The sequence below is a fragment of the Taeniopygia guttata genome, chromosome 1A (genome assembly GCF_048771995.1).
Source record: "Taeniopygia guttata chromosome 1A, bTaeGut7.mat, whole genome shotgun sequence".
NCBI classification, from domain to species: Eukaryota; Metazoa; Chordata; class Aves; order Passeriformes; family Estrildidae; genus Taeniopygia; species Taeniopygia guttata.
The window spans coordinates 14,578,995-14,601,490 of record NC_133025.1 but is presented as its reverse complement, the minus strand read 5'-3'; the positions used below and the strand labels follow the sequence as shown (position 1 = coordinate 14,601,490).

The 22,496-nt window shown below is 39.3% G+C and overlaps 1 protein-coding gene across 1 annotated transcript in view; it reads right to left on the bottom strand.

Annotated features, from left to right (window-relative positions):
• ABCD2 (ATP binding cassette subfamily D member 2) overlaps positions 1-16,751 on the bottom strand; it is a 38,686-nt gene extending 21,935 nt beyond the window's left edge. Inside the window, exons 1-6 of the mRNA XM_002193991.6 lie at positions 15,642-16,751; positions 14,145-14,325; positions 9,596-9,717; positions 6,628-6,796; positions 3,459-3,553; positions 1,898-2,043 (exon numbers count right to left, since the gene is read on the bottom strand). Coding sequence (XP_002194027.4) covers positions 1,898-2,043; positions 3,459-3,553; positions 6,628-6,796; positions 9,596-9,717; positions 14,145-14,325; positions 15,642-16,565 — 1,637 coding nt within the window. The 5' untranslated portion in view covers positions 16,566-16,751. The remainder of the gene's footprint in view (positions 1-1,897; positions 2,044-3,458; positions 3,554-6,627; positions 6,797-9,595; positions 9,718-14,144; positions 14,326-15,641) is intronic.
• Between the last annotated feature and the right edge of the window lie 5,745 nt (positions 16,752-22,496).

Genomic DNA, 22,496 nt, shown 5'->3' with positions numbered 1-22,496 from the left:
ATCCTTGGACTACCTAAGGCAAATCACATCAGACATTTGGATTACTCAACAGTGGTAAGGAGAGGAAAAATACCTCTGTGGCTGATGCAACTTTGTTTTGTATCCAAAGATATTTTTAGAATATAGAAAGAAAAATGCCAGATAGGAAAAGACTTGTAAAGGAACCCTAAATAAAATACCAGAAATAGAGCAGATGTATGCAAAACCAAACAGCTCAGGAGGGCCAGATAAATCTTTAAACTGTTCTATTCTAGACTGCCCTAGCATTATTAAGAAGGCAGCAAGACATAGGTATATAAATTTTAAATGACAAAGAACAAACAACATTTGATACTAGTTTATCTTTGGTTGCCACCCTTGTAGCATTTGATAACCCTGGTGTTGAAAGAAAGAAATGTTAGAGATCTACTTGAATGAGCAATAGCAAGAGAGAGAGAATACAGGATTGGACCATTGCTGTGACTGCTGAGAAAGTGGGTAGGTCTTCTACTAGAATGGCACACAGAATAACAAAGAAACCATGCATGCTACTGAAAAAACACACCTCTCACAAAAATAACCAAATTACAGTAAAAGCAAGCTGGAGAGAAAGAGCAGTGACAGTGGATGAGGAGAAAGAACTACAATGTATTACTCCAGGCTCTATGGGAACCAGTCCTCAAGAAAGAGAAAATGCTGATGGACATTTTAGATACGTGCTGTGCTAGGAAGACTCAAGAGTCATGATACAAAGGTTATGGAACTAACAGAGACTGCAGGAGGCATTTCTCCATGCAAATTAGACAATATGACACAGCAGACAGAAAATTATTAACCATTTATATCAATAACTCAGTGGTAATTAGAGCTTTACTGCAATTTAGGGTGCAGAGATATTGAGGAATATTCCTGTGCTGTTGTCAATGTAACCTGCAGGTATGTCGGTGTGCAAATTTGCTGGCACTAATATCAAACTAAGGAAATGAGAGCCAACATGTGTAGAATCTGTTTCCTTACAAGTGAAAGAGATTTTTTAAAAACATTTAATAAAGTATTTTGCTCCTAGCTCCTGAATAAACATATTGAGTGAATCAGAAAAATTACAATGGCCAGCAATAAATTATACAGATATTTGAAAAAATCATAAAGCAGTGTTCTTTGCTAGCTTCACCCAATGCAAGAAAAGTCTACTGATCAATTCAGCATATTCCATTCATCTTAATATCTTGTACTTTTTAAACAAGGCTACAAACTGTTATCATGAATACTTCTTTTGCCCATGAGAAGAAATGAACTACAGGAAGCAAAGATTCAGTGTTTGACTTTGCTTTTGCAAAACAACATAGTCAGAGGTCCCTAAGGAGATATTCTAGAAACAGTTGCATAAGAGTATATACTGAGAGTCCAACAGCATGTCAGAGTACAAAGAAAGCACAACAAAGCTAAGCTTCCATTAGTGAAACGAGCACATACTATTAAAAAGGCAATTTGCAGTTACTGTTGGATAGGATTGTGTCTTGCATTGTGAAAATTAAGTTTTGGTTACTTTGATACTTAAGAATCAAACCACTCTCACTTGTTTCAATCCTTTGTTTTAAAAGAAATCAGATTTGAGATATACTAGGTCCACTTCAAATTTCTTTCAGACTCCAGCCTGTTCCCATGATCCCAATTATCCAGGACTTCAGCCATCTGAGGAACACAGGCTCCAACACAAGTATATCTGAACCCTTTCAGATGACTAATCACGTTGCATCACTAATGAGAAAAGATCTCTTCTTATAAACACACTTCATACACCTGAGGTTGCGCTTACCACTTGTTAACTTGGATTTACATATCACAGATTAGAAATATGAGAAGAAGGGTCAAAATTCTTGTAACTAGTAAGAGGCACCACCTTCACCAAGACACATACCTTTGTGGTATATAAAACATGTGTTGTGGAGGGGGCTTGTAGAGAACTCCTTCATACACAGGCCACAAACCACTTAAAATTCTGAAGAGCGAACTCTTTCCGCAGCCATTGGGTCCAGTGATTAAAAGATTCATCCCCTCCTCAACCTGCAAAGGGGATGAAAATGCAAAGATATTATGACATAGTGTATGTGGCACAAGAGATTCTAAGACCCCTAAGAAGGATTACATAAGCATTTATATAAAATTATCAACCAATTTAATTGATTAGCTGCATGTATTCATGCAACTATTCTGGAAACAGTAGCATTAGATAAAATATGTGGGCTGAGATAATGAAAATAATTTCCCTTATATCTGAGTATCTCTATAAACTAATGTTTACAGTAGTATATAGCAGTAATATTTATAGTAATATATTACTATATACACATAATGTAATGTAATATGATTACATTACAGCATCAATACACCACAGTCAGAAACAATTGTTCTAATGCAGATTAGGTCCAAAGGTGTTAACACTGTTTCAAGCAGTATTGTGCTATCTGTGATATTAATTGCAGGTATGGGAGGCCAATCAAGTGATTTGTAAAATTTATTTCAGACTGCCATTTCCTACCTTATTACCTATGTTAACTTGGTTGTGATGACAAGTGATTTTTCTTTTACTCATCTGACTATTACCCTGTGTATATATGAGTGCATATTTATGCATAATCACAATGTCATTATCTATGTTTTACAGAAATATACTGACTTCCGTATTTTGTTTCTGTCTCTTGAGACAAATTAATAAATAGAAATGTCTGCTAGATCATAAGTTGTAATTTTACAAATCTGAAATTCCTGCACTGAGGTTGTTGCAAGTTTTGCCATAGCTAGAACCATTTCCTCCCAGTTCCTAATTCAAGAAAAATCCTGCTTTACCTAAATTAAAAGATCTGCTGGAATGGTTAAATTTATTTCTGATAACTTCTGTTTTTTAAAAAAGAACAACATCTGCACTGGAACATAAGATCAGGATACATCTGGGATTAATTCAGTAAAGGTCACTCATTAAAACTGTGAGCAGGTACCAGGAGATGTCTAGAGTAGGTTTTTAAAAACAATACAAGTTTCTGCTGAGTAAAAGCTCCCCAACTGGACTTGTGAACCATGCTGCCAGCTATTAGTTAGAACTGCTCTTTGTGGTGATCAGGAAAACTACAGGTCTGATTTTTTCACTGTTGCTGTGGCCTCAGACTTTTAAAGGAGCCTTTATGAGTAAAGCACCCCAATTTGATTGAATTTAACTAAAGGTGGATGCATACTCTCATATACACCTTTGAAAATCTCAGGTCAGTTTTTCACCTGGCAACAGCAACAGAAATCTTCCCTTTTCTTTCTCTGAGCAGGACAAACTACATATGTCTGCCTCTATTGAGCTACTATGCCTACCTTTCTGGACTTCCCCTTTTATCCATATGCTCCTCCAAGTACTTAACATAAGGTATAAGAATTCTGTGCTGTTTATGTTAATGTGATGGCAATAATCAGAAGATTCTTGCATATCATCTTACTTTGAAGTTTAGTCTGGAAACCACCACATCGCCATTCGGAGTAATTATAGGAACATTTTCACAAATAATTCCTTGATCAACATCAATTACTTTCCCTACAAAGAAAAAAACCAAAAAATTAGAGTTTGTGAAACGCTCCATTAAGCAATCACTTGTGACAACCTCTGTGCACAACTAAGTATATTTTCAAGTAAGGACTGGTGTTTGAGACAGCTCTTTCATGTGCTCCAGGTTCCCCAGTGGAAAATCTGGAAAAAAAATCTTAGCTAGTCCAAAAGACACTGTCAACAGTAGCCAAGAATGTGCAATGAAACCTGAATTTGATCCTAAATACAATGCACAGTATTCATCATAAATATGTGATGCACTATAAAGATGTGTTCATTCAAATTCTACTTGTATTTTCGGTATTCTGTTTTAAATAGCTGTTTAATACCAAGCAGTAAAAAAGCTCAAGGACAGCCTTAGCCACAGGCAAACCAGTTAACCTTCTTTGAGGATTTAATTAGGACTCACTAACAGCTATGAAGGTTGGAGTATCTTTCGGTCTCCTTCAGCAATGAGAGCAAAGGAGAAAACATTTAATGGCTTGCTTCCATCTCTTTTTGATGCCACAGACACTGTAAACGTGTCTTGTAAGCATTTGCAGAAACTCATGTAATATTTCAGTCAGGTAGATACACTTGGCATTTGGACTCCTGGCAAATTAAATATACAATCTCTATTGGACATCCAGATACTCTGTAATACAAGGACTTTGATATGAACTGTCCTGGAAAGAGTAAAAGAATGAAACTAACTTTTCAGTCACCTGTTAATGGTCTTGTCTAACAGAACCCAAACAGTTGGATTCCTAGAAAAATATTATAAATTACCTTTATAGACAAGATACAAAGAAAAGACATTTCTCTTTGTATTAGAAAGCTGTTTATTTATAACTTAAACTAATCTGAACAAAGAAAAATGTAACAAAGACCAAGTCAGTCAGTTAATTATAGAAGGCTCTGTAGCATTTTCTTCACAGTTTAGTCTTACAGCCTTCCTTTAGAGGCTTTGTTCTACTGCTTTTAACTTTGCCAAATTATAACAACCTGGGCAGAATTTTTTATGCCATGTATCAGTCCAAGCATTCTTTTTTCATAAAATAAATTTTCCTTGTAACAGCATGACATTATGGGGGAAAAAGTGTTTTTTCCTGTGTTTTTTGATACAGTGGAGACACTGCAGTTAAAATAAATCTATGATAAAATATAGTAAGCTAGTAAGAATTAAGTAAACTTAATTCTCATTTCCTAATCCTTATTTCACGGCATTTGTTTGCAACTTTAGCATGCTTTTAAAGTATATTTACGTGTAATTAGAAATACAATTTGACAGCATTTGTACAAGATGTACAAAATTCTGTTTAATTTTTTAAATTCTGAATTACTAAATATGCTATAAGACAATATTATTATCTGTAGAAGATTATTATTATTTCATATTTTCACACTTACTGACAATAGTAAATGCAAGGCACAAAACAGACATTGCTTAGTTACAAAGACTCATACTGGATTATTCAAAGGAAAATAAGTATTACATGTTCAAAGAGCCATTGGGGAAGCAGAATATTAAGGTTTTTCTTCTCTAACAATGCAGGCACACACATGTATGTGAGCACGTGTACTTTTATCCATGCACAATCCACTCTTCAGGGATTTCTGAAGTATTGCAACCGAAATAAAGGAGGAAAACCAGTATTACAGTAGCACTTGTCATAAAAAATGTGGAGCCTGTGGCCTAGATTCATCTGGCCTAAATTCTTCTTAAATCCTTGTGCACAATGCTTGGTCTTGGCTAGCTGCCTCTGGGAGCTACAACTACACAAGAGCAAATGCTAGTCACCATGGCTTAGGAGGAATTCAGACTGGATGAAAAGCGACTGTAGGGGAATGAAATCTTGGGAAAAGGTTGCAGAGAAGAGAGGAGTGGAGTTTAGATATAGTAGATCTAAAGGGAACATGAAGAGCACACTGGCACATCTGAACTGCATTTGGTTTTGGTTTTAAACAGTTATCTAAAAAGAGCCCCCAAATTACTTCATTGCTCCAGGAATTACAAACCTTTTCTCATGCACATGACAAAATGCAATAGTTATAAAATGCCATTTCTTCTAACATCAGCCAAGTATTACCAAGATCTACAAAAGATAAAGACATCAGCTATTTCCATACCTATCCACCATGCTGCATCACACTTTGTAATGATGACCCTTGTCAGAGGACCTTTGAGAAATATGAGCCGAAGGGCAGCATTGTTGAAACTGCTGCAAGAAGTTATTTCACAAAGAGCCCTTTGGGGATTGTAACTCTACTGAGGCTTAACTTTTAAAAAGCTAAAGGAAGATAACAAGGCTTTTCAACACCTCAGAGGACAGTACCAGAAACGGCATGTTGGGAAAATGAGGAAAAACCCACTGCAAAATATGCCTTTGAGTACCTCAGAGAGAAGCTGGATGCAACAGGCAAAGAGAGGTGGCACAATAAGGAATGGATGTACACAGAAAATGCTCCAGGGAGGGTGGAGACAGAAAGACAGTGGCACCAGAAACACACAGGATGGGGTCAGGAGGGAAAAAGTATATATTGATCATATCATTTGGGATGTGGGGAGAAGGGTAAAGTTGTCATTTTCAGTTGAAGATTCACACTAAATTATGAAAACATGAGCACAGGCTGATCTTTAAACATGGAAAACACAGTATTTTTGGGGAAAACTACTGAACCAATCTTTTTTCCTCCTACTCAAAGGAAATAATGTGATGGTTGAAGATGAAAATGTTACGTCTCAGCTTTTTCTGAAAAACACTGAATAGTTTGAGGAAAACAGACACTGCCAGTGTAAGAATACTAACATCACCATCACATATAATAGTATAGCTGAAATGCCTTTTTATTAAAAGTTTTTACAGAAAACATTAGAGCCATTTTGTGTATTAGAAAAGCACACCATAAGGAGAGAGTTATAAGGAAGCAGGGGGTTAAAATGAAAGGCAACATGACTTCTGGGGCATTAAGGCTGAGAGGCTGATTCGTTACAGAAAAAAAACCTCTGTATACCTCCTGTCCCACTGCTCCATGCCTCCCCCACCACCCCTGGGAAATTCATACAAATATGAATTAATTACCTTTGATTTCTAAGGGCCCATCAATGTGTAACTCTGCCTTATCTTCACTCCTGCTGTTGCTTACAGACCCTTGAATGACAGCAGTTCTTTTGTAGATGCCTCTCTTCACCTCGTCAAAGACTGAAAACATGTTGTAGACACGGGCAGTGTAGCCTGCTAGCTCAGTGACCTGAGAAACAACAAATGCCTCATTTCAGTTAGACTTCACAAATTCTACAAATGAAATGCTTGGCCAAAGATCAACGTGAGCAACAATGCTGATCAACACCTATCGATTTTCATTCCTTGAAATTCTGTGCTAACCCATATGCCACCTGTAGCTCCTACCAATCAGCAGACGGGACAGTTGAGTTAAGCCCACGTAAGCTATGAAAACACTCCAGTAAATGAAGAGGTTGTAGAGACTGCTGATTTCTGTAATTTTCAATGAACGAGAACAACTACTAACATATCTGAAAACAAAGAGGCTGGTACACAAGAAAAAAAAAATCAAAATCTCTGCATTTTCCAGCAAAAACAGAAGTCCACAGAAGTGAGAAAAAAATGGCATCTCTAATTACTTATGTTTACTTGCTTGTATTCCTGAAACCTCCAGTAGGAGAAGTGTGCTCTTCTGTGTAAAGGAGGCAGCATCAGGCCACCCTAACCTAAAATACAGTACAAACCAGAAATGAGTCTTCTGTCAACTGCATGCTAAATCTGATACATTAGAATAGAACTGGGCATTTTTAAGATGGTGGGGTCCCTTAAAAGGCTTTCTCCATTTTTTTTTGGTCCATTTGTCACAAATTTCACCTGGTGAAAACAGAAAAAACAGATCTCTGCACCTCTTAATTTCATATTTATGGGATATTTAAGAGGTCCCAAAGAACTGGCTCCATCTGCTGGTAATAAAGAATTAAGCCAAGGCCTTTTATTTTAAAAGTATTATTAGATGGTTTTAAAATGATACATTTTTATACAAAATTCAGAAAGGACAAGAATAGCCACAAAATTAGATCAAGATTATAAAATCCTTGGCTTGCTGTGGTTAAATATGTACACCCCATGACTGAGTTCACCCACTATGGTGTACATAATTCTAAGATTATTTGAAAGAACTGTAAATAATTCCATAAGTCTTCTGTAAGTTTCACTGTTTGTGCCAGACTCAGAAGTGAGTACTAGCTCTTGCCACAGGGCCATAATTTCACCAGAGGATGATGGAGAGAAATCTGCATGTGATAAATGAAACTCATACCAGCTGTACCCAGGAGAACCATAACATGTAGTAAGCTTCTATTCCATGACTGTAGAAACTCACTTTGTTCAAACTTTAAATACTACCACCTAAACCATTGACTGCAAAGAAAAGTTGAGCCCACCCCATCTGCACAGTGAATTACACTGACTTGAAGGAGGCTGCCTTGGTGGAAGAAGTGGGCAAGAACTGGAACTGCACTACCACTTGACATGGGTTGAAGTACACTGTGCTTTGGAAACTGCCTGAGTCACAAAATGGGAATGACAATGTGGCTGAAGTACTGCAGTGTCTTTCGAAGAGAAGCATAAATATAAAATTAAGGTGGAAAGTCACAGAACCGCTCTTTGGTCTCATGCTGTCTCAATTAATATCTTACCATGTTATAGATACAGTGAGTTTGTTCAGTTCTTCCTCTACTATTTTGTGGGTACTTTTTTTGCCAAAAAAATAAACCCACAGTTTTTCTAAGTCCTCATGCACATTATATAAATTACTTAAATGCTGAATACAAAACACGTTTTACATCAGTGTATGATAGGTTATCTGGCATTATCTTGACACCAAGGATCAAGCAGGGGAAAAACTCAAAGAGAATACGTTAAAAATCACAGCCCATTAGAAGGACTTCTGAAAACAGCACAGACACTGGCTTTGTCAAAGTATGTATCCGAAGGCGCCAAACTACCCCTCCTCTGACAATTTACAAAGCTGTAGCTGTTATGGCTGGATTCCAAATAGCAGAATCCATAGTCTTTGATTAGCTGCCTAGCTAATGTGCTCCTCCTCGCACTGCACTGGGAAAAGGGGTTCCCACCAAAGGAACGAGCAAACACCAATTAAAATATGAAGAACAAATATTCAGAAGGAAATGTTGAGTTTAACAGCACTGACTCCCTTTCCTTTGGCTTAACAGCTGGCATTTAAAGAAATCCACAAGAGAAACAACAGATTAAAGCATAGCTTTACTGGAATTTGGGTAAGGACCTGAAACAACATCTCTGATTTTCTAGATAAACATTCTGTACTTCTAGACCACTTGTACTCCCAAGGTGAACTTTTTCCTGCTAAAATTTCTCTATTTTGAAAAATTACTCACAGTTTAACAGGTTCACAAGATACTGAAAACAGCCTTACAGTTCAAGGGGCCCAGAAATAAGTATTCAATTATCCTTGTTTTTCATACAGAAACAGGTTGCCCAGTGAGGTGGAGACACCACATCTCTGGAAACATTCAAGGTCAGGTTGGATGGGACTTTGAGCAATCCAACAATAGTTTAAGATGTTCTTGTTCATGGAGGGTGGGGGTCGGAGTAGAAGACTTTTAAAGACTCTTACAACTAAATTATTATATGCTTTTATGACAGTTCCAACAGAAGAGTCCCAGTACACTGAAGGCAGACAGCCCAAATTCAGGACTGTGCTCCAAACAGAAGAGGAATTTGAACTTTTATCACTGACATTCCAGGAATTTCAATGCTTTCTGCTGACACTTGAATACAAGTATTAAAAATGACATTACACATTGCACCATACAGGCAACTGCGCACTTTAGACTCTATGTCAACTTAACCCTAAAGATTAAACTACCAGTTCAAATATCTCCATGTATTTAATTGCAATAGAATTTGCCTTTAAAAACTGCACTACTTTTTAAACATTTTATATTAAATGTAAATAGTTTTTTTATTTTTATCTTCTGTTTCATGCAGGCAGGATGTACAGTACCTCTTTGTATGAAGACATAATCCTTTCAATAGCATCTGCTCCAGAGATCAGCAAGTTTCGTGATGTAGTAAAAGCTTCTGTTCTTTCACTAACCATTGCCTGTTTCTGCCCATCTTCCAATTCTGAATGGAAAACCAAAAAGTTTTGTTAAAATATTCTGCTGATAATTATCTCTACAAACTAAATTATTGTTGCAATGTGAGCTACAATAGAGCAGCTTTTTTCTTTTTTAAAGAAAAAAATTAACTCTGTGAAGACAACCTTTCAAAAAGAACTGATGAATGTAACTACCATAGCTTAGTCAAAAAGAGTAAATGGGGGCATATGGAATTCATCTTGTTAGGCAAAACACCCTGTTATTTTATCTATTTATCTACATGGATCATTTTCCTTTTAATATATCATCATGCAACACAAATTTTTCAAAATACTAAAAAAAGTGAAACCTAAGAAATTATCTGAAACAGATTTTGAACATAATTTTTAACATTTTTGTGATTATTAATTTTCAACCTTATTTACTGACTTCATGTAGAAGGAACCATTCACATTCACAGTGTAAATCTGGCAACACTATTAGATTTCTGTAAGAAAGCAATAAACTCTCTTGGTATCAAAGGCATAGTTTCAGTAGGATAACTCTCCCTCACAATGAAGTTTCTTTCTTCATCTGACCTCAGAACAAAGTTGCGAGGCTTTATTTATGACACTGCATCCTGTTAACAACAATATTCTTGCTCCAAAGGACTCATTAGAATCAGCAGCATTAGGTAAAGAGAAAACAGCAGCAGAATTTATAGAAAATATGGGAGAACTAAGTATATTTAACATATCTACATATACCATCTTGCTACCATAGGTCTCATAGATTCAAGTTGCAATGTTTTTTCCTGAAGGAAACAAGATTTAAAAAGAAGTGCCTGACTATTTTGAGGCTAAATGTTGTTTCAGTGTTTATAATTGCAAAAACAGACCACTGGTGTAGTAAACCAGTGGTGTAGTAAACCACTCTTAAAAATTTTCCACATATAAAATTTACAATGAAAGATCCAAAGGGTTTTCTGCATCACGTAACTTTATATGTATTTCCATAAATTGCTTAAATCTTTTGCAGAATGGGATCTGGTTATTATTTTTTCCCTAAAGTTTGTAAAGTTTTTCTTAAGCTTCTTTTTTAAACTAAGCTGATGCTAGGAATCATTCTAGGCAGGGTAATAGGTAGATCCACTGTGGCAACTCCTGTCCTAGCAATTGTTACTAGCATCCATGTTTCCACAGTGCTCATGATCAGGAAAATCTAGGAGGAATTCCTTGCAAGTGTAATGCAACCATAAATTTCATAGGCTAAGTCAAGCAATGCAAGAGTAGAGCAAACAGCATTTTCTTACTCTCACTTCCCTCACAAATCAGATTCTAGAAATCTGGTGTCTGAGAATCTACAGGCAGTACCAAAGCCAAATGTATCTTTGTGTCTTTATTAGTTAAATTTAAATGTTATTCTGTTTTCGTTTACACATTCATAAAAGATTCCTACATAACTAGATCACTGAAATACACTGTATTACAGTGGAATACACTGGAATAATGATTTAATATATAATTAATTATATATTAACAAATTATAAATTATATAGTAATTATTTCTTATTTAATTATTATTAGAGTGAAATACACTGGAGTAACTATTTAATATAATAATAATTACACTGAATTAATTATTTCACTGTATTTCACTGAAATACAATTTTCACTGAAAGAAAAACTTTTAAAAATTGCTATATCATAACTTTTCATATATATATATATATATGTGTGTGTGTTTGTGTGTGTGTGTGTGTGTGTGTATACACACATAAAACATCTATGTTATTTTTCCTGGTTCTAATGATAATGTTTTTTCTCTTCAGTTCTACATTAGCACACTGTCAACTAGTTGTATGCAATCTTGCTGAGACACAATGAGAAACATGCTTTAAAAAAAAATACAGAAAAGCTCTTGCAAAGGAGAGATTACAAAATTCTTACTGATGTGGCTCTCACTTCAAAAAGTTATTTCCACTCCAAGAAGAATACATTAGTGAATAGGGAGAATTCAGTTAATTCATTAGTAAAAGAGGATTTGAAATTTGTTTACTTCTGACACAACCAATTTTTGCTGATCTTGCTGGGATAATAGCACATGCAGCCTATGCTATATAGAACCACCACAAATAATCCTCTAGGAATCAGTTATGGTTTAACTATATCGAAGCAACATTCCTCCCTCATGTAAATGCAGTATTTACTGATGGCTGCTTCCAGCACCCAGGCCAGCTCATCTAGCAAGACTTTAAGGATCTCTGCAAGTCACTGCATCAATCAGATTAGGGGTATTTAAAAAATTGAAATTATATAGAATTTATGAGCCTTTCACAGCCCCAAAAGACAAACTCTTATATTATATAACCCCCCAATGTAATTTTTCTTGAACTTTTTGTCCAAAACATATTTCATGTGGCTGACCTCCTGTGTTTGAAAATGTCACATTTTAACAGACAGTTAGTCTCTTTCACACAGATGCTAACACTTCCATTTTCCTCTTCATTTATTTAACTGACAGTCACACTTATTTTATAAACAAAAACAAATGTTCACTGTGTCTCGAGAAATCGAAGTCTTGCTTCAAAGAATACTCTCCACAAACTCTCCATAAATTGAGAAACAACATTTGGAATGTGGTTTAATACAAAAAGAAAGAGAAATGTTATCAGAGAGAAATCTTGTCTTTGCCACCTAAATTCTTCACTGAAATATATAACATAATTTTTAAATTTCAGTCAGAAGTATTGCTGTCAAAGACGGTATTTTTTTCTTATTACTGAAGAATTATTTTTTTACTTTTTCTTTCTCTTTCCTGAAGAAGTGAACAAAATGTATGGCTTTACACCTGTAATCCCAAATTGGCCATGGTACCAGTTTTGTACATTTCCCTGACCCTTCTGACTCCTCCTAAAGCAATAGGATTGTTATTTAGAAATCTACTACCTGCTTCTTCAGATGTTAACAAATTTGTGTCTGATCTGCTGAGGCAAAATGCACTGTTTTCCCAAGCAGGTAATTTCAGGTGTGCTTGATTCTTTGAATACCTGCAGTACCTCAAATTGGTCTTGACAGTGCTGCCAGTATTATGTTTGTGAACCACCATTATATGGTAAGCCCCAGGACTCAATAATAAACCCGTGTTTTAATAGTTTAGGTTGCTGGTTGCTCCCACATTTGAAATGTGGGAGAAAAAAAAAAGCTACCAGAACAAAAGAATAAACATGAGTAACAGGAATGTTATTTAGTTTAGCATGAGTACAAGTCCTTTTTTATTCATGCTCTAATACCAAGGAGATATTTACAACATGTGGTTAAATGCTCCTTTTCTTGATTGTATGCATCTTAGCAGAAAGACTCTTATCACTTTTTCTGTTGTGCTGATAACCTTCACTGTGAGGTGAAATGCCTTTGTACAGCCTCTTCAGTTTGGAACAAGACATCCTGATATTTTTGAAGCTGTTCCCAGAATGCCAGCCAGGGTGCCGATATAGTGCCCTCCTAAGACACGTGATGGGCAGCAGCTCAGGGAGCTGAGCACCCAGACCTGCACCAGCACAACTTTTTAGCGACACAACTACACCACGTGGGCACTGCACAAAGCCACCCTACAGCTCACACCAAGCCTGTCCACTTGGACAGTCCTGATTTGGAATGTAACTTCCATAAAAGAAACACAACTACTGTGCAGAGAAGAATTCACTCATTCCTAATTCAAAGTACACCATTTAGAACTGATCCTTCTGAAGACTTTGCAGGATTCATGTTATAGGAATCCTATGAAATTCGTAATATAGTAAGTTCTAATTGTGCATGAGGAAGCTTGTTAAACCAAATTAACCAACAGCCCTCCTTAATACCTTTCTTTTTGCTCTCTCCTGTTTTCTCCTTTTTTTTTTTCCCTTAACAGCATCTGCAGTAACAACATTATTTGAGTCTCATTTCACTTCTAGGAAAGTTGTGATAAGATGTCAAAAATTATACCGTCCTAGCCTGGAATCTGAATTTTTCCTTCTCTTCTCCCAGAGAGTCAGGGAAAATCAGCGGTTTCCAACAGGTCAACAGTAAGAGAAAAATTACCTATAATTACCTGTAATTACATTATGGTTTATGGAAGGAGAAGATAAGCACTCTAGGAAAGTTCATATTATCATTTGCAAAAGGAGATACTGTAAAAATCAGCCTGCCATTCCAACAGTGACTAATGAAAAAGGAGACTGGAATAATCATTACAGTCTTGTCTGATACAAAGATCCTCTAAGTCCTGACTTCATACTATTTATCACACACTCCAAGTTGGATCATTTGCTCAGCTGACTTGCTATGCTTGCAAGTTATAGATAAGAAACAGATGTTTTAAGAAAGTCTGTGAGAAATAAACTAATGTGAACAGCACTCAAGGGAACTACAGTCTCTTGAGGACATAACTTTAAATAAACATTTAGAAATCAGTTAAAAAAGATGTCATTACCACCATCTGCAAATCCCGTGGCGGTGATGATGGGCACAGCGACCATGATCATACCACAGCTACTCCAGACATACTTCATCAGGAACTGCTCTATCATGATGTACCATAAACGTTTGGACAAAATGAGATTCATTTGATCTGTCAAATCCTTGTAGCTTTTTTGCAGTTGTTTCAATTCTACCTACAGTTAAAATAATAAAGTAATTTATACAATGAAACAAAGATGGACATGTAGCACAAGATACATTCACACGGGTACATGAAATAATCGGGTACCCAGAGTTGTCACTTCTGAATCACATCTGCCATGTGGTACTTTACACTCACTGTGCTGCAGTCTCACAGCAAAAGTGCAAAGCTTTATGGAAATCAGTGGACCTGGTTCTTATTGACACCATTGTCCCTTGACAGAGCATTGGCAGGTTTTCAACTCTTTTAAGATCTCTAATACATACAAAAACAACATAATAGTCACAGCAGTTGATTCTAACAATCAAAAGAAGATAGATTTCACGTCCTTTTAATAAAGTTGCAGCTGCAGAGTTTCACAGCAACTGAAAATTATACTGGAAAGCATTTGGGGATCATTTATCGTCAGTGACTTAAAGTTGCAGAGTTGATTCCTGAAATGCTGCTTGTTTTTGCAAGCAGTCTGAGTAGAGAGAACTATCCCAGGAGGTTTAACAAGTCAAAGACAGTTGCAAGTCAATATGTATTCAGTTCAAGCCCATATATGTGGGAATTGAGAAGATGTTTAATTTAGCTGCACTTAAAACATTATTACAGGCAGCTTTTGAGAATGATTGTGTCTACAAAAATAAACCATTAATGTTATATAACCATTGCTTGAACTGAAAGAGTAATACTTCAGGCTGGTTTCCAGCTTTCATTTTCACCTTGCATGAAACAACTTTCTTCCCAATCATGTTTGAAAGGTATTACAGCCAAAATTTACTTCTAATAAAAATATGAAGAGTCCCTTAATAAGGTGGCTTTAAAACAAGCTACTAGTTTATGTAACTGTGATTGCAGAAGTACTGTACTTATGCTATTTTAAGACTGGTGACTACATCTTTGCTTGGCTACGTGAAAGAGTGTCAAAGGTTGTAGTATGCTCTGAGACATCACAGAGTTTCTGGTGTGCCATGGTTGCTGTTTCTGCTGAATTAAATATGGTGGCTCATACACGTTTGGAAAAAAAGAAGTCTGGAAAAGTTAATCAGAAGGGACTGGGACAACACAGCAATGTAGATTAGTTTTCTAGATAAGCATAAGATCCATCTGCAAAACCACAACACTGTCAGAGTTCAAGGGAACTGTGATTTGCTCCCCTGAGCCATTGCTTGTGAGACTTCCTAAGAAATGGGAAGTGCCAAGCTGTAAACAAGTTTAAATGTCAGAGGGACCCAAAATGTTAAGAAGGGCATTAGGGGAAGCATGAGTCCACTCCAGCACTGCAGGAGCGACCCTAGTGCTTCCAATTTCTCTCCTCCTTACCTTGTGCCCTCGGTAAAAGGCAATCTCTTCCACGTTGGCAATGATGCGCGAATGTATGAAGCGCAGATAGCCCTTCTTGTGAGCCTCCTCAGCCACCAGTTTGCCAAACTTGGGTGAGCAGGCTTTGAGCACGCGGGCCGTGGCATAGACGACGAGCCCAGCCAGGACTGTGGGCCCGATGGGGTTGGCCCCCCGGGACCGTGCTGTGCGGATGAGGGTGTAGGAGGTGAGCACAACATCCAGGATGGGCTTGGTGAGGTTGGAGTAGAGATGCGCCACGGACTGTGAGAACATTGTAATGTCCTCGGTGAGGGACTGGTCAGGGTTGGCCAGGCGCCCGTCCATGCTGATCACTTTGTAGTAAGTTTGGTTGGCAAAGTAGGTCTCATAGGCGTGATCCACCAGGCGCGTGCGGAAGGCGAGGGCCAGCTTGCACTCCAGGTACCGTATGGTGCTGTTCACGAAAGTTGCTGGGATTGCGATCATCAGCCACTTGATTAACTTGAAGACGAAGCTCCTGGGCTTTTTCTCCACAATGCTCTTCACTATTTTTCCATCGAGGGCGGCCACATAGATAGAGAGGAAGGTCCTGGATACCAGAGCAAACGAGTGGAGACAGAGCAAGCCCAGCTCGGCACTCACCAGCTTCGGGAAGAACAATTTACGGAGTTCCAGCAGCTGCTTGAAGAATTCCGCGTCCACGGCCGGAGAGGCTCTGCCCCGGCTGCCGGTGCGGTGCGGGACCGCCCGGTCCCTCTCATCGTGCGCGCCGCCTCTGCCGCTCGCCCGCTTTACACGCCCGCGGATGATGGGGTAGAGGATTTTGAGCCCGTACGCCGCGGCCAGCAGACACGCAGCCCTCTTCGCGGCGCCCGCCCTGCTCCACTGCACCCGCCGGGCTGCCGCATGCAGCATGTGGGCCATCCTGCCCGCCTCGGCACCGCTACGTGCCGCTCCTAGCGCGGGTGGCTCATGCTCGCTGGGAAGGCCGGTCCCGCCGGGTCTTCATTGGGGCGCTGGGCCCGGCCCGCCGCCGGCCGCCCTGCCGTGACAGATGCCGAGTGAGCGCTGCCTCCCAGGGGTGAGGGTGCCTTCAAAGCGCGGCGCGTTGCACAACGCAGCCCCGCGCGGCGCAGCCCGCCCCGCCGACCACCATTGGCTGCGCCGCGCGGGGCGGCACCGGTGGCGGCAGCGGCCCGGCCGCTCAGCGCCGCCGCCCCGGCCACAACCGCTATAGGTCGGGGCGCGGCCGCGGCGGCAGCAGCAGCAGCAGCACCGGTCCTCTGGCGCTCGGCTCCGGGTTCACAGCGGGTTCCCCGGCGCTCGGCTCCGGCCGCACCGTTGATCCCCCGGCGCTCGGCGGGTCCGCGGAGCTCGGCCCTGCAGCGCTCCGGCTCGCCCCCGGCTGCAGCCGGCCCTTTCCTTCCGCCTGCCCCGAGGAGTAGGCTCCGCCTCCGGCCTCGGCCTCGGCAGCGGCGAGGGGGGAGCGGGGCGAGGGGTGGCAGGGCCAGAGAGAGCTCGGGTCCCGCGGCAGCGCCGGCAGGATGGGCAGCGCGTCACTCCCGGCGCTCCCCGAGCCTCCCCGGGCCGGGGGGGCTGTGACGCCGGCGCGGGGCCGGTGCGGGAGCGGCGCGGCAGAGGGCGGCGCGGCCGGGCCGGTGGCCTCGGGCAGCCCGGGTCGGAAATCGGCCCGGCGGCCGCGGGAGGGAGGCGGGCAGCTCGGCGTCTCCGGGACAGCGCCTGCACACTGCGCGTAATTTATTTCCTGTCCTCTCGCCGAAAGGAAGCCGGTATTGTGCACTGGCAGCGTTGTTGGCCCAAAATAACCCTGACAGAGTCGCACGGCCCCTGCAGAAAAACCCGGCCAATTTCACACAAAGAAATCCATAGTAAAGGCAGTTGCCTTGTTGCTTTATTTTTCTGTTTTCTTAATTACTTATTTCTATTGCTTCACTTGTTTGGAAACGGTACTGAAATTGCAGGGCAAGGATCAGAGTACTTACATACTCTGGTACTTTTGCACTTTGAAAATACTGTACTAAGGTAACTGAGTAAGGTAGTATATGATAAAGCATTTATTTAGAATATGTATATAAAAGTGTGTTTTTAAAATGTAATGCTAGGCGTTTATAGCAGTGGTGAAGAACCCGTTTTTCCCTAAAAATGGAGAGTGAGGCCACGTGCCTCACAGTAACTCAGCAAATACTGTGTTAAAGAAGTCACATTCCTGTTATAAAACAACCCTAAATAACCCCCCATTGAACAGAGTGCAGTGATGATGTTTAGATAGCAACACAAACTTCAGGATGAAGGAATGATGCAACTTTTTTGAGAGCAAGTGAAGTTTGCTTTTAAAAATCAGACACGACCTATCAAAACATCCAGGTGCCTTCTAAGATGTCCAGTAAACCAAGACCAGCAGGACAAGAAGGAAGCAAGGAAGATTTATTTCTCATTTCTTCCCAAGAGGTTGCAAAAATTCAGTCCATAGTAGTGTGGACAGTTAGGTAGAGGGGAGATAGGGTAATCTTTAAGTGCATTACATTTTTGCCAGTGAGCACAGGCCAGAGACTGGACACAGACCCTTCTAGCTTTTTTTTTTCTTTTTTTTTCCCTAAATGCACAACTCAAGATAAAGCTAGAAAAATGTCAAAATCTAACCTAGTGTAGTGCAGAAGAGATTCAGTTGGTAAGTAAGCCTGAATTCACTGCAGATTATTTTGTAAGTAAAATACATTTTTTCAGTGCAGAAAGATATAAGATACACTGGCTAAGAAATTGCTTTGCTTATGGCTTCTTAGGTTTTTAATCATGCTCGCCACTGGATACTTCCCTTACTGGCTTGTGTGTAGCACAGCATACTCTTAGATTTTGCCAAACCACAGCTATTTGCAGTATTCCATTACTCTAGCATTTTCTTACCAAGGGGAAAGTTCACAGATCTCTTTCAGTTCTGCGTATCTGCTGACCTTTCACTTTACAGGATCCTGGATGACTGAAACTTCTGGTGATTTGGTGCTTAGTGCAGTTGTACACCCCACAGTCAGATCTGTGGGAACATTTTAAGTGAAGCAAATCTAACCACACAGTGTTTCAGTCAATAAAAGAAATGTATTTCCTTCTTTTGAAAGGATGAATAAAAGACTGAACTGTTGTTTTAAATACCCTCTTTCTTCTGTTCTTGCTGTCTCTAGAGTTTTACTGTGCCACAATCCTGCTCAGTAATCCATGCACAAACTCCTCTTTGTAGAGCATGGCCTTAGGTGTTTGATTTTTTTTTTTCTTTTAACTGCTGAAGGCAGGAATTTTACTACATTTAGTCATAATAACACTAGCCAGTATTACTGGAAAAATAACTGCCAAAACTGCAGTAATATTGGTTCAGTGTTCTGTGCTCTGTAGTCTCCGTATTTTCTACTGACTTTATAATAAACTTCTGGAGATAAGTGTAATCAAATAAGTTTGAGTAACTGAAGCTGTGGAATTGGATGGATGTTGATATTAGATCCAGACTATTTGGGGATTTATCCTTTCTTAAAGAAAAACTCATTTTTTAGTGTCAAGTGATTGTTTTTTAATTCATCAAATGCATTAAAATAAGTTGTGTGCATTTTTTAAATATAGGAACCAATATCTGAAGAGGAAGAATATATGGCAGCAATAAGTATCAGGGTGACTAAAGTCCATGAATGTTTGTATCTGCAGGAACTAGAGTGTAATCATGACAGCTGATGCCTCTTTTTATCTTCTGTTTTATGCCCACACCAGCACTACATCCTTACATAACTTTGTGGTTGTGATGAAGGTAGTGGAATTGGAACATGCGGGCTATTATGGAAGAGATAATCATAATCAATCATTACTCAGTCATTTTTTCTACCATTTGATTTAGTGCTTGAAAAAATTATATGCAATTTTTAAAGCAAAAGACCATTTATATGATGTCTTATATGATCCTAACAGAGGATCCAATAGCTGTAACATCAGTCTGTAGTAAACTGAAATTTCCTTGCTGCTTATGGAGTTATCCACTGTGTCATAAGGACATAAAAAATAAAAAGTACTGAAAAATACTTATAATTTTGTGTTTTGAATAATTGCTAGTTAAGATTTAGATGTGTGTAGGTCATGCATTCAGTACATAGAGGTTTTCATGTGGATGAGTGTATGTGAAACACGTAACATGAATCCACACAGTGCTTCTTTTCAATTACTAATACTGAACTGTAAATAATGTCCAAAATATGGTGTACTGTAATATGGTAAGCTAGGAACATTTGGTTTTTTCTTTAATTTTGAGCTGTATGTTTGCATAGTGGTGTGGGAATAGTAAGATTTAATTTGAGTCAGATTCAACAGAGTATGAACATAAAAGCCATTATTCAAGTAAATACCTTTCTCTGAAGTACTTCCAAATTTTCTATTTACTTTAATGTCATCACTTACATAAGTACTGAAATACACCCACAGAATTAGTTTGCAACATCAAGGCACACCAATGACAAATTTAATGTTTTTATCAGAAAAGGGTGATAAGATACCCTGACCTTTGATTTCAAATTTGTGTCAGCAGAAATTATCTGTTTATTTAGTCTGGTTTAGAGAAGCTATTGACTGTATTCCTATACCTCAGTAGAATATCCAGACACTAAATCCTTTAGGATCTGGAGATCTAAGACAAGCAGGTGGTTCAGTTTTAATGGCATGGATGTGGAAGCTTGTTGAAGAAGTGTCAGTGTGGTGAGACTGGCCTGATCCTGTTACAGTGAGCTCATGGGCACTCTGTGTCCCCTTCCCCAGGACCCTGTGACTCTGATCAAGATTACCCTGGACCCTCCTTCCTGCCCCAACGGGGTTGGTGGAGAGCCAGAGAAACCCACCCTGTCCAAAGTCTATATAGACCCCTGACATTTCCTGTTTGTCCTCTTTTGCTCTGCTCTCACATGGACATCACAGAATAAAGAGAGCTGAACCAACATATCTTGGGGTAAGAGCCTCTTTTGGAAATCTTTGCCATCTCCTGATATTCCTCCCCTCACAGCCTCTGATCTCTGAGCTAGCCTGATTATTCGGGGGGTTGTGTGAGGGGGGGGGGGGAATGACATGATCCAACCAAACAGTTGATTCCAACTCTTTTGGTTCCAATGAGGCTGTAGGGGTAACCAGACTTGGCAGAGCTGTGTTACCACAAGAGAAGAGAGGAAACAGGAAGATGCTATTCTGTTGCTTGGCTCCTGAGTGTAAGCATCACAGAGATGGTGTAAATGGGGTGCATTCCTGCACCAGAAGTCCTTTTTCCCTTACTCTGTCTTTAGGGAGGTACACACTTGCTGCTGTAAATTTGAAACCTGCATGACTTGTAGGTTTTAATAATTTATCCAGAAGGGATTTGAGTAATCTCTGTGACAGGACAGTCAATAGCAGACCGATCACTAACAGTTCTGATTTCTGAGAACAGTGGTATTCTAGAGAGAATACAGCTCTAGAAAGAAATATAAACAAGTTATTTTCCCTTTACAAAGTGAGAGAGAGGGAAATAAACAAGGGTGGAGGTCAATGTCAGCTGCTCCAGGGATGGTAAACTGTCAAGTGATGTTCTCAGACAAGGAATTTCACTTTTAATATTTAGGCTTTAATATCTAAGCCTTAAATATCTAGATTTCTCTTTCTTGTTAAACTTATTCCATACAGATAATTCAGCTGAACCAGGATGTGTCTCTTTTATGCCTTCAGAAGTCTCAAGTACATTAGGTATGTTTTTCAGCTTTTGTTTTAAATCTGCAAAGCTTTCTATTCTCAGATCATCTGAAGAAAATTCTAATGCTACCTTATTAAACCTTTTCTCAAGTGCATTGTAAACTTTTTAAACAAGCTACATGCCAAGTGCAAGAATACAGGCATAAGTGGTAAAATCATGTAGCTGGTGTCACTTTACAATGGTGATACTGGCACTACCCACCACAGAGTCAGTGTTCTACTCTGTAAAACTGAAGGCAGGCATAAATCCAGAAAAAACATTAGTTTACTCCTGCACCCCAAACATGGGTTCTGCTGCCATCCTTTTGTCTTGCCTCAAGAATTTATTTGAGGGTTTGCAGCTGCTCAGTATGACAAAAAAAAGATCATCTACTGCAGTTACTTATTAACTCTTATTTGGGAGACTTCTAAATATTAAAAAAAAGAAAAACAAAAAACCAAAGAGGCCAGTGCTTCACCCAACACAGTATTCTGTCTCTAGCAATTGCTCTAAGCAGATACCCAAGAGAGAAAAAAATTGCAATTTAATGAGATACTGCAGCTTCAAACTTTCCCGATGTCTGCCATTTTAAGCTGTGAGAATTTTGTGAGATTGGGAGGTTTTTCCATTAAACATTCTTTACAATTACTCTTGAAAATACTTGTTCAGTCTCTTTTGAAATCCTGTAAACCCTTACATAAATAGGAACATCTGACAAGGCCATTCCTCAGACTTGATGTTTAATATGTGAAGAAACACTCCTTTCTGCTTAGTTTGACACTGGCTCCCACAAGCTCCACTTTATGTCTACCTGTGCTTGTTGTGAAAGAGGCATTCAACAACAGAGTTCACTCTTGCTCACTCTCTACTCCTCTCCCCTCACCCCACAACTTTCCCATACCATTCAGGAGTTTGTCAGCCTCTGTTCCATATCAGTCTCCAGTGCCTGAGTGCATGAAAATAAGAACTAGATAGTCTCTTCCCTCCCTTTTGCATTTTATTCAATGGCAGTACCTTCCCCATTATTTCACAAGTTCTTTATTTTCTTAAAACCTTCAATAACAGATGTTGTCAACAGCCTTAATTAAATCCATCAAGATAGCAGCAATCACTTTTTT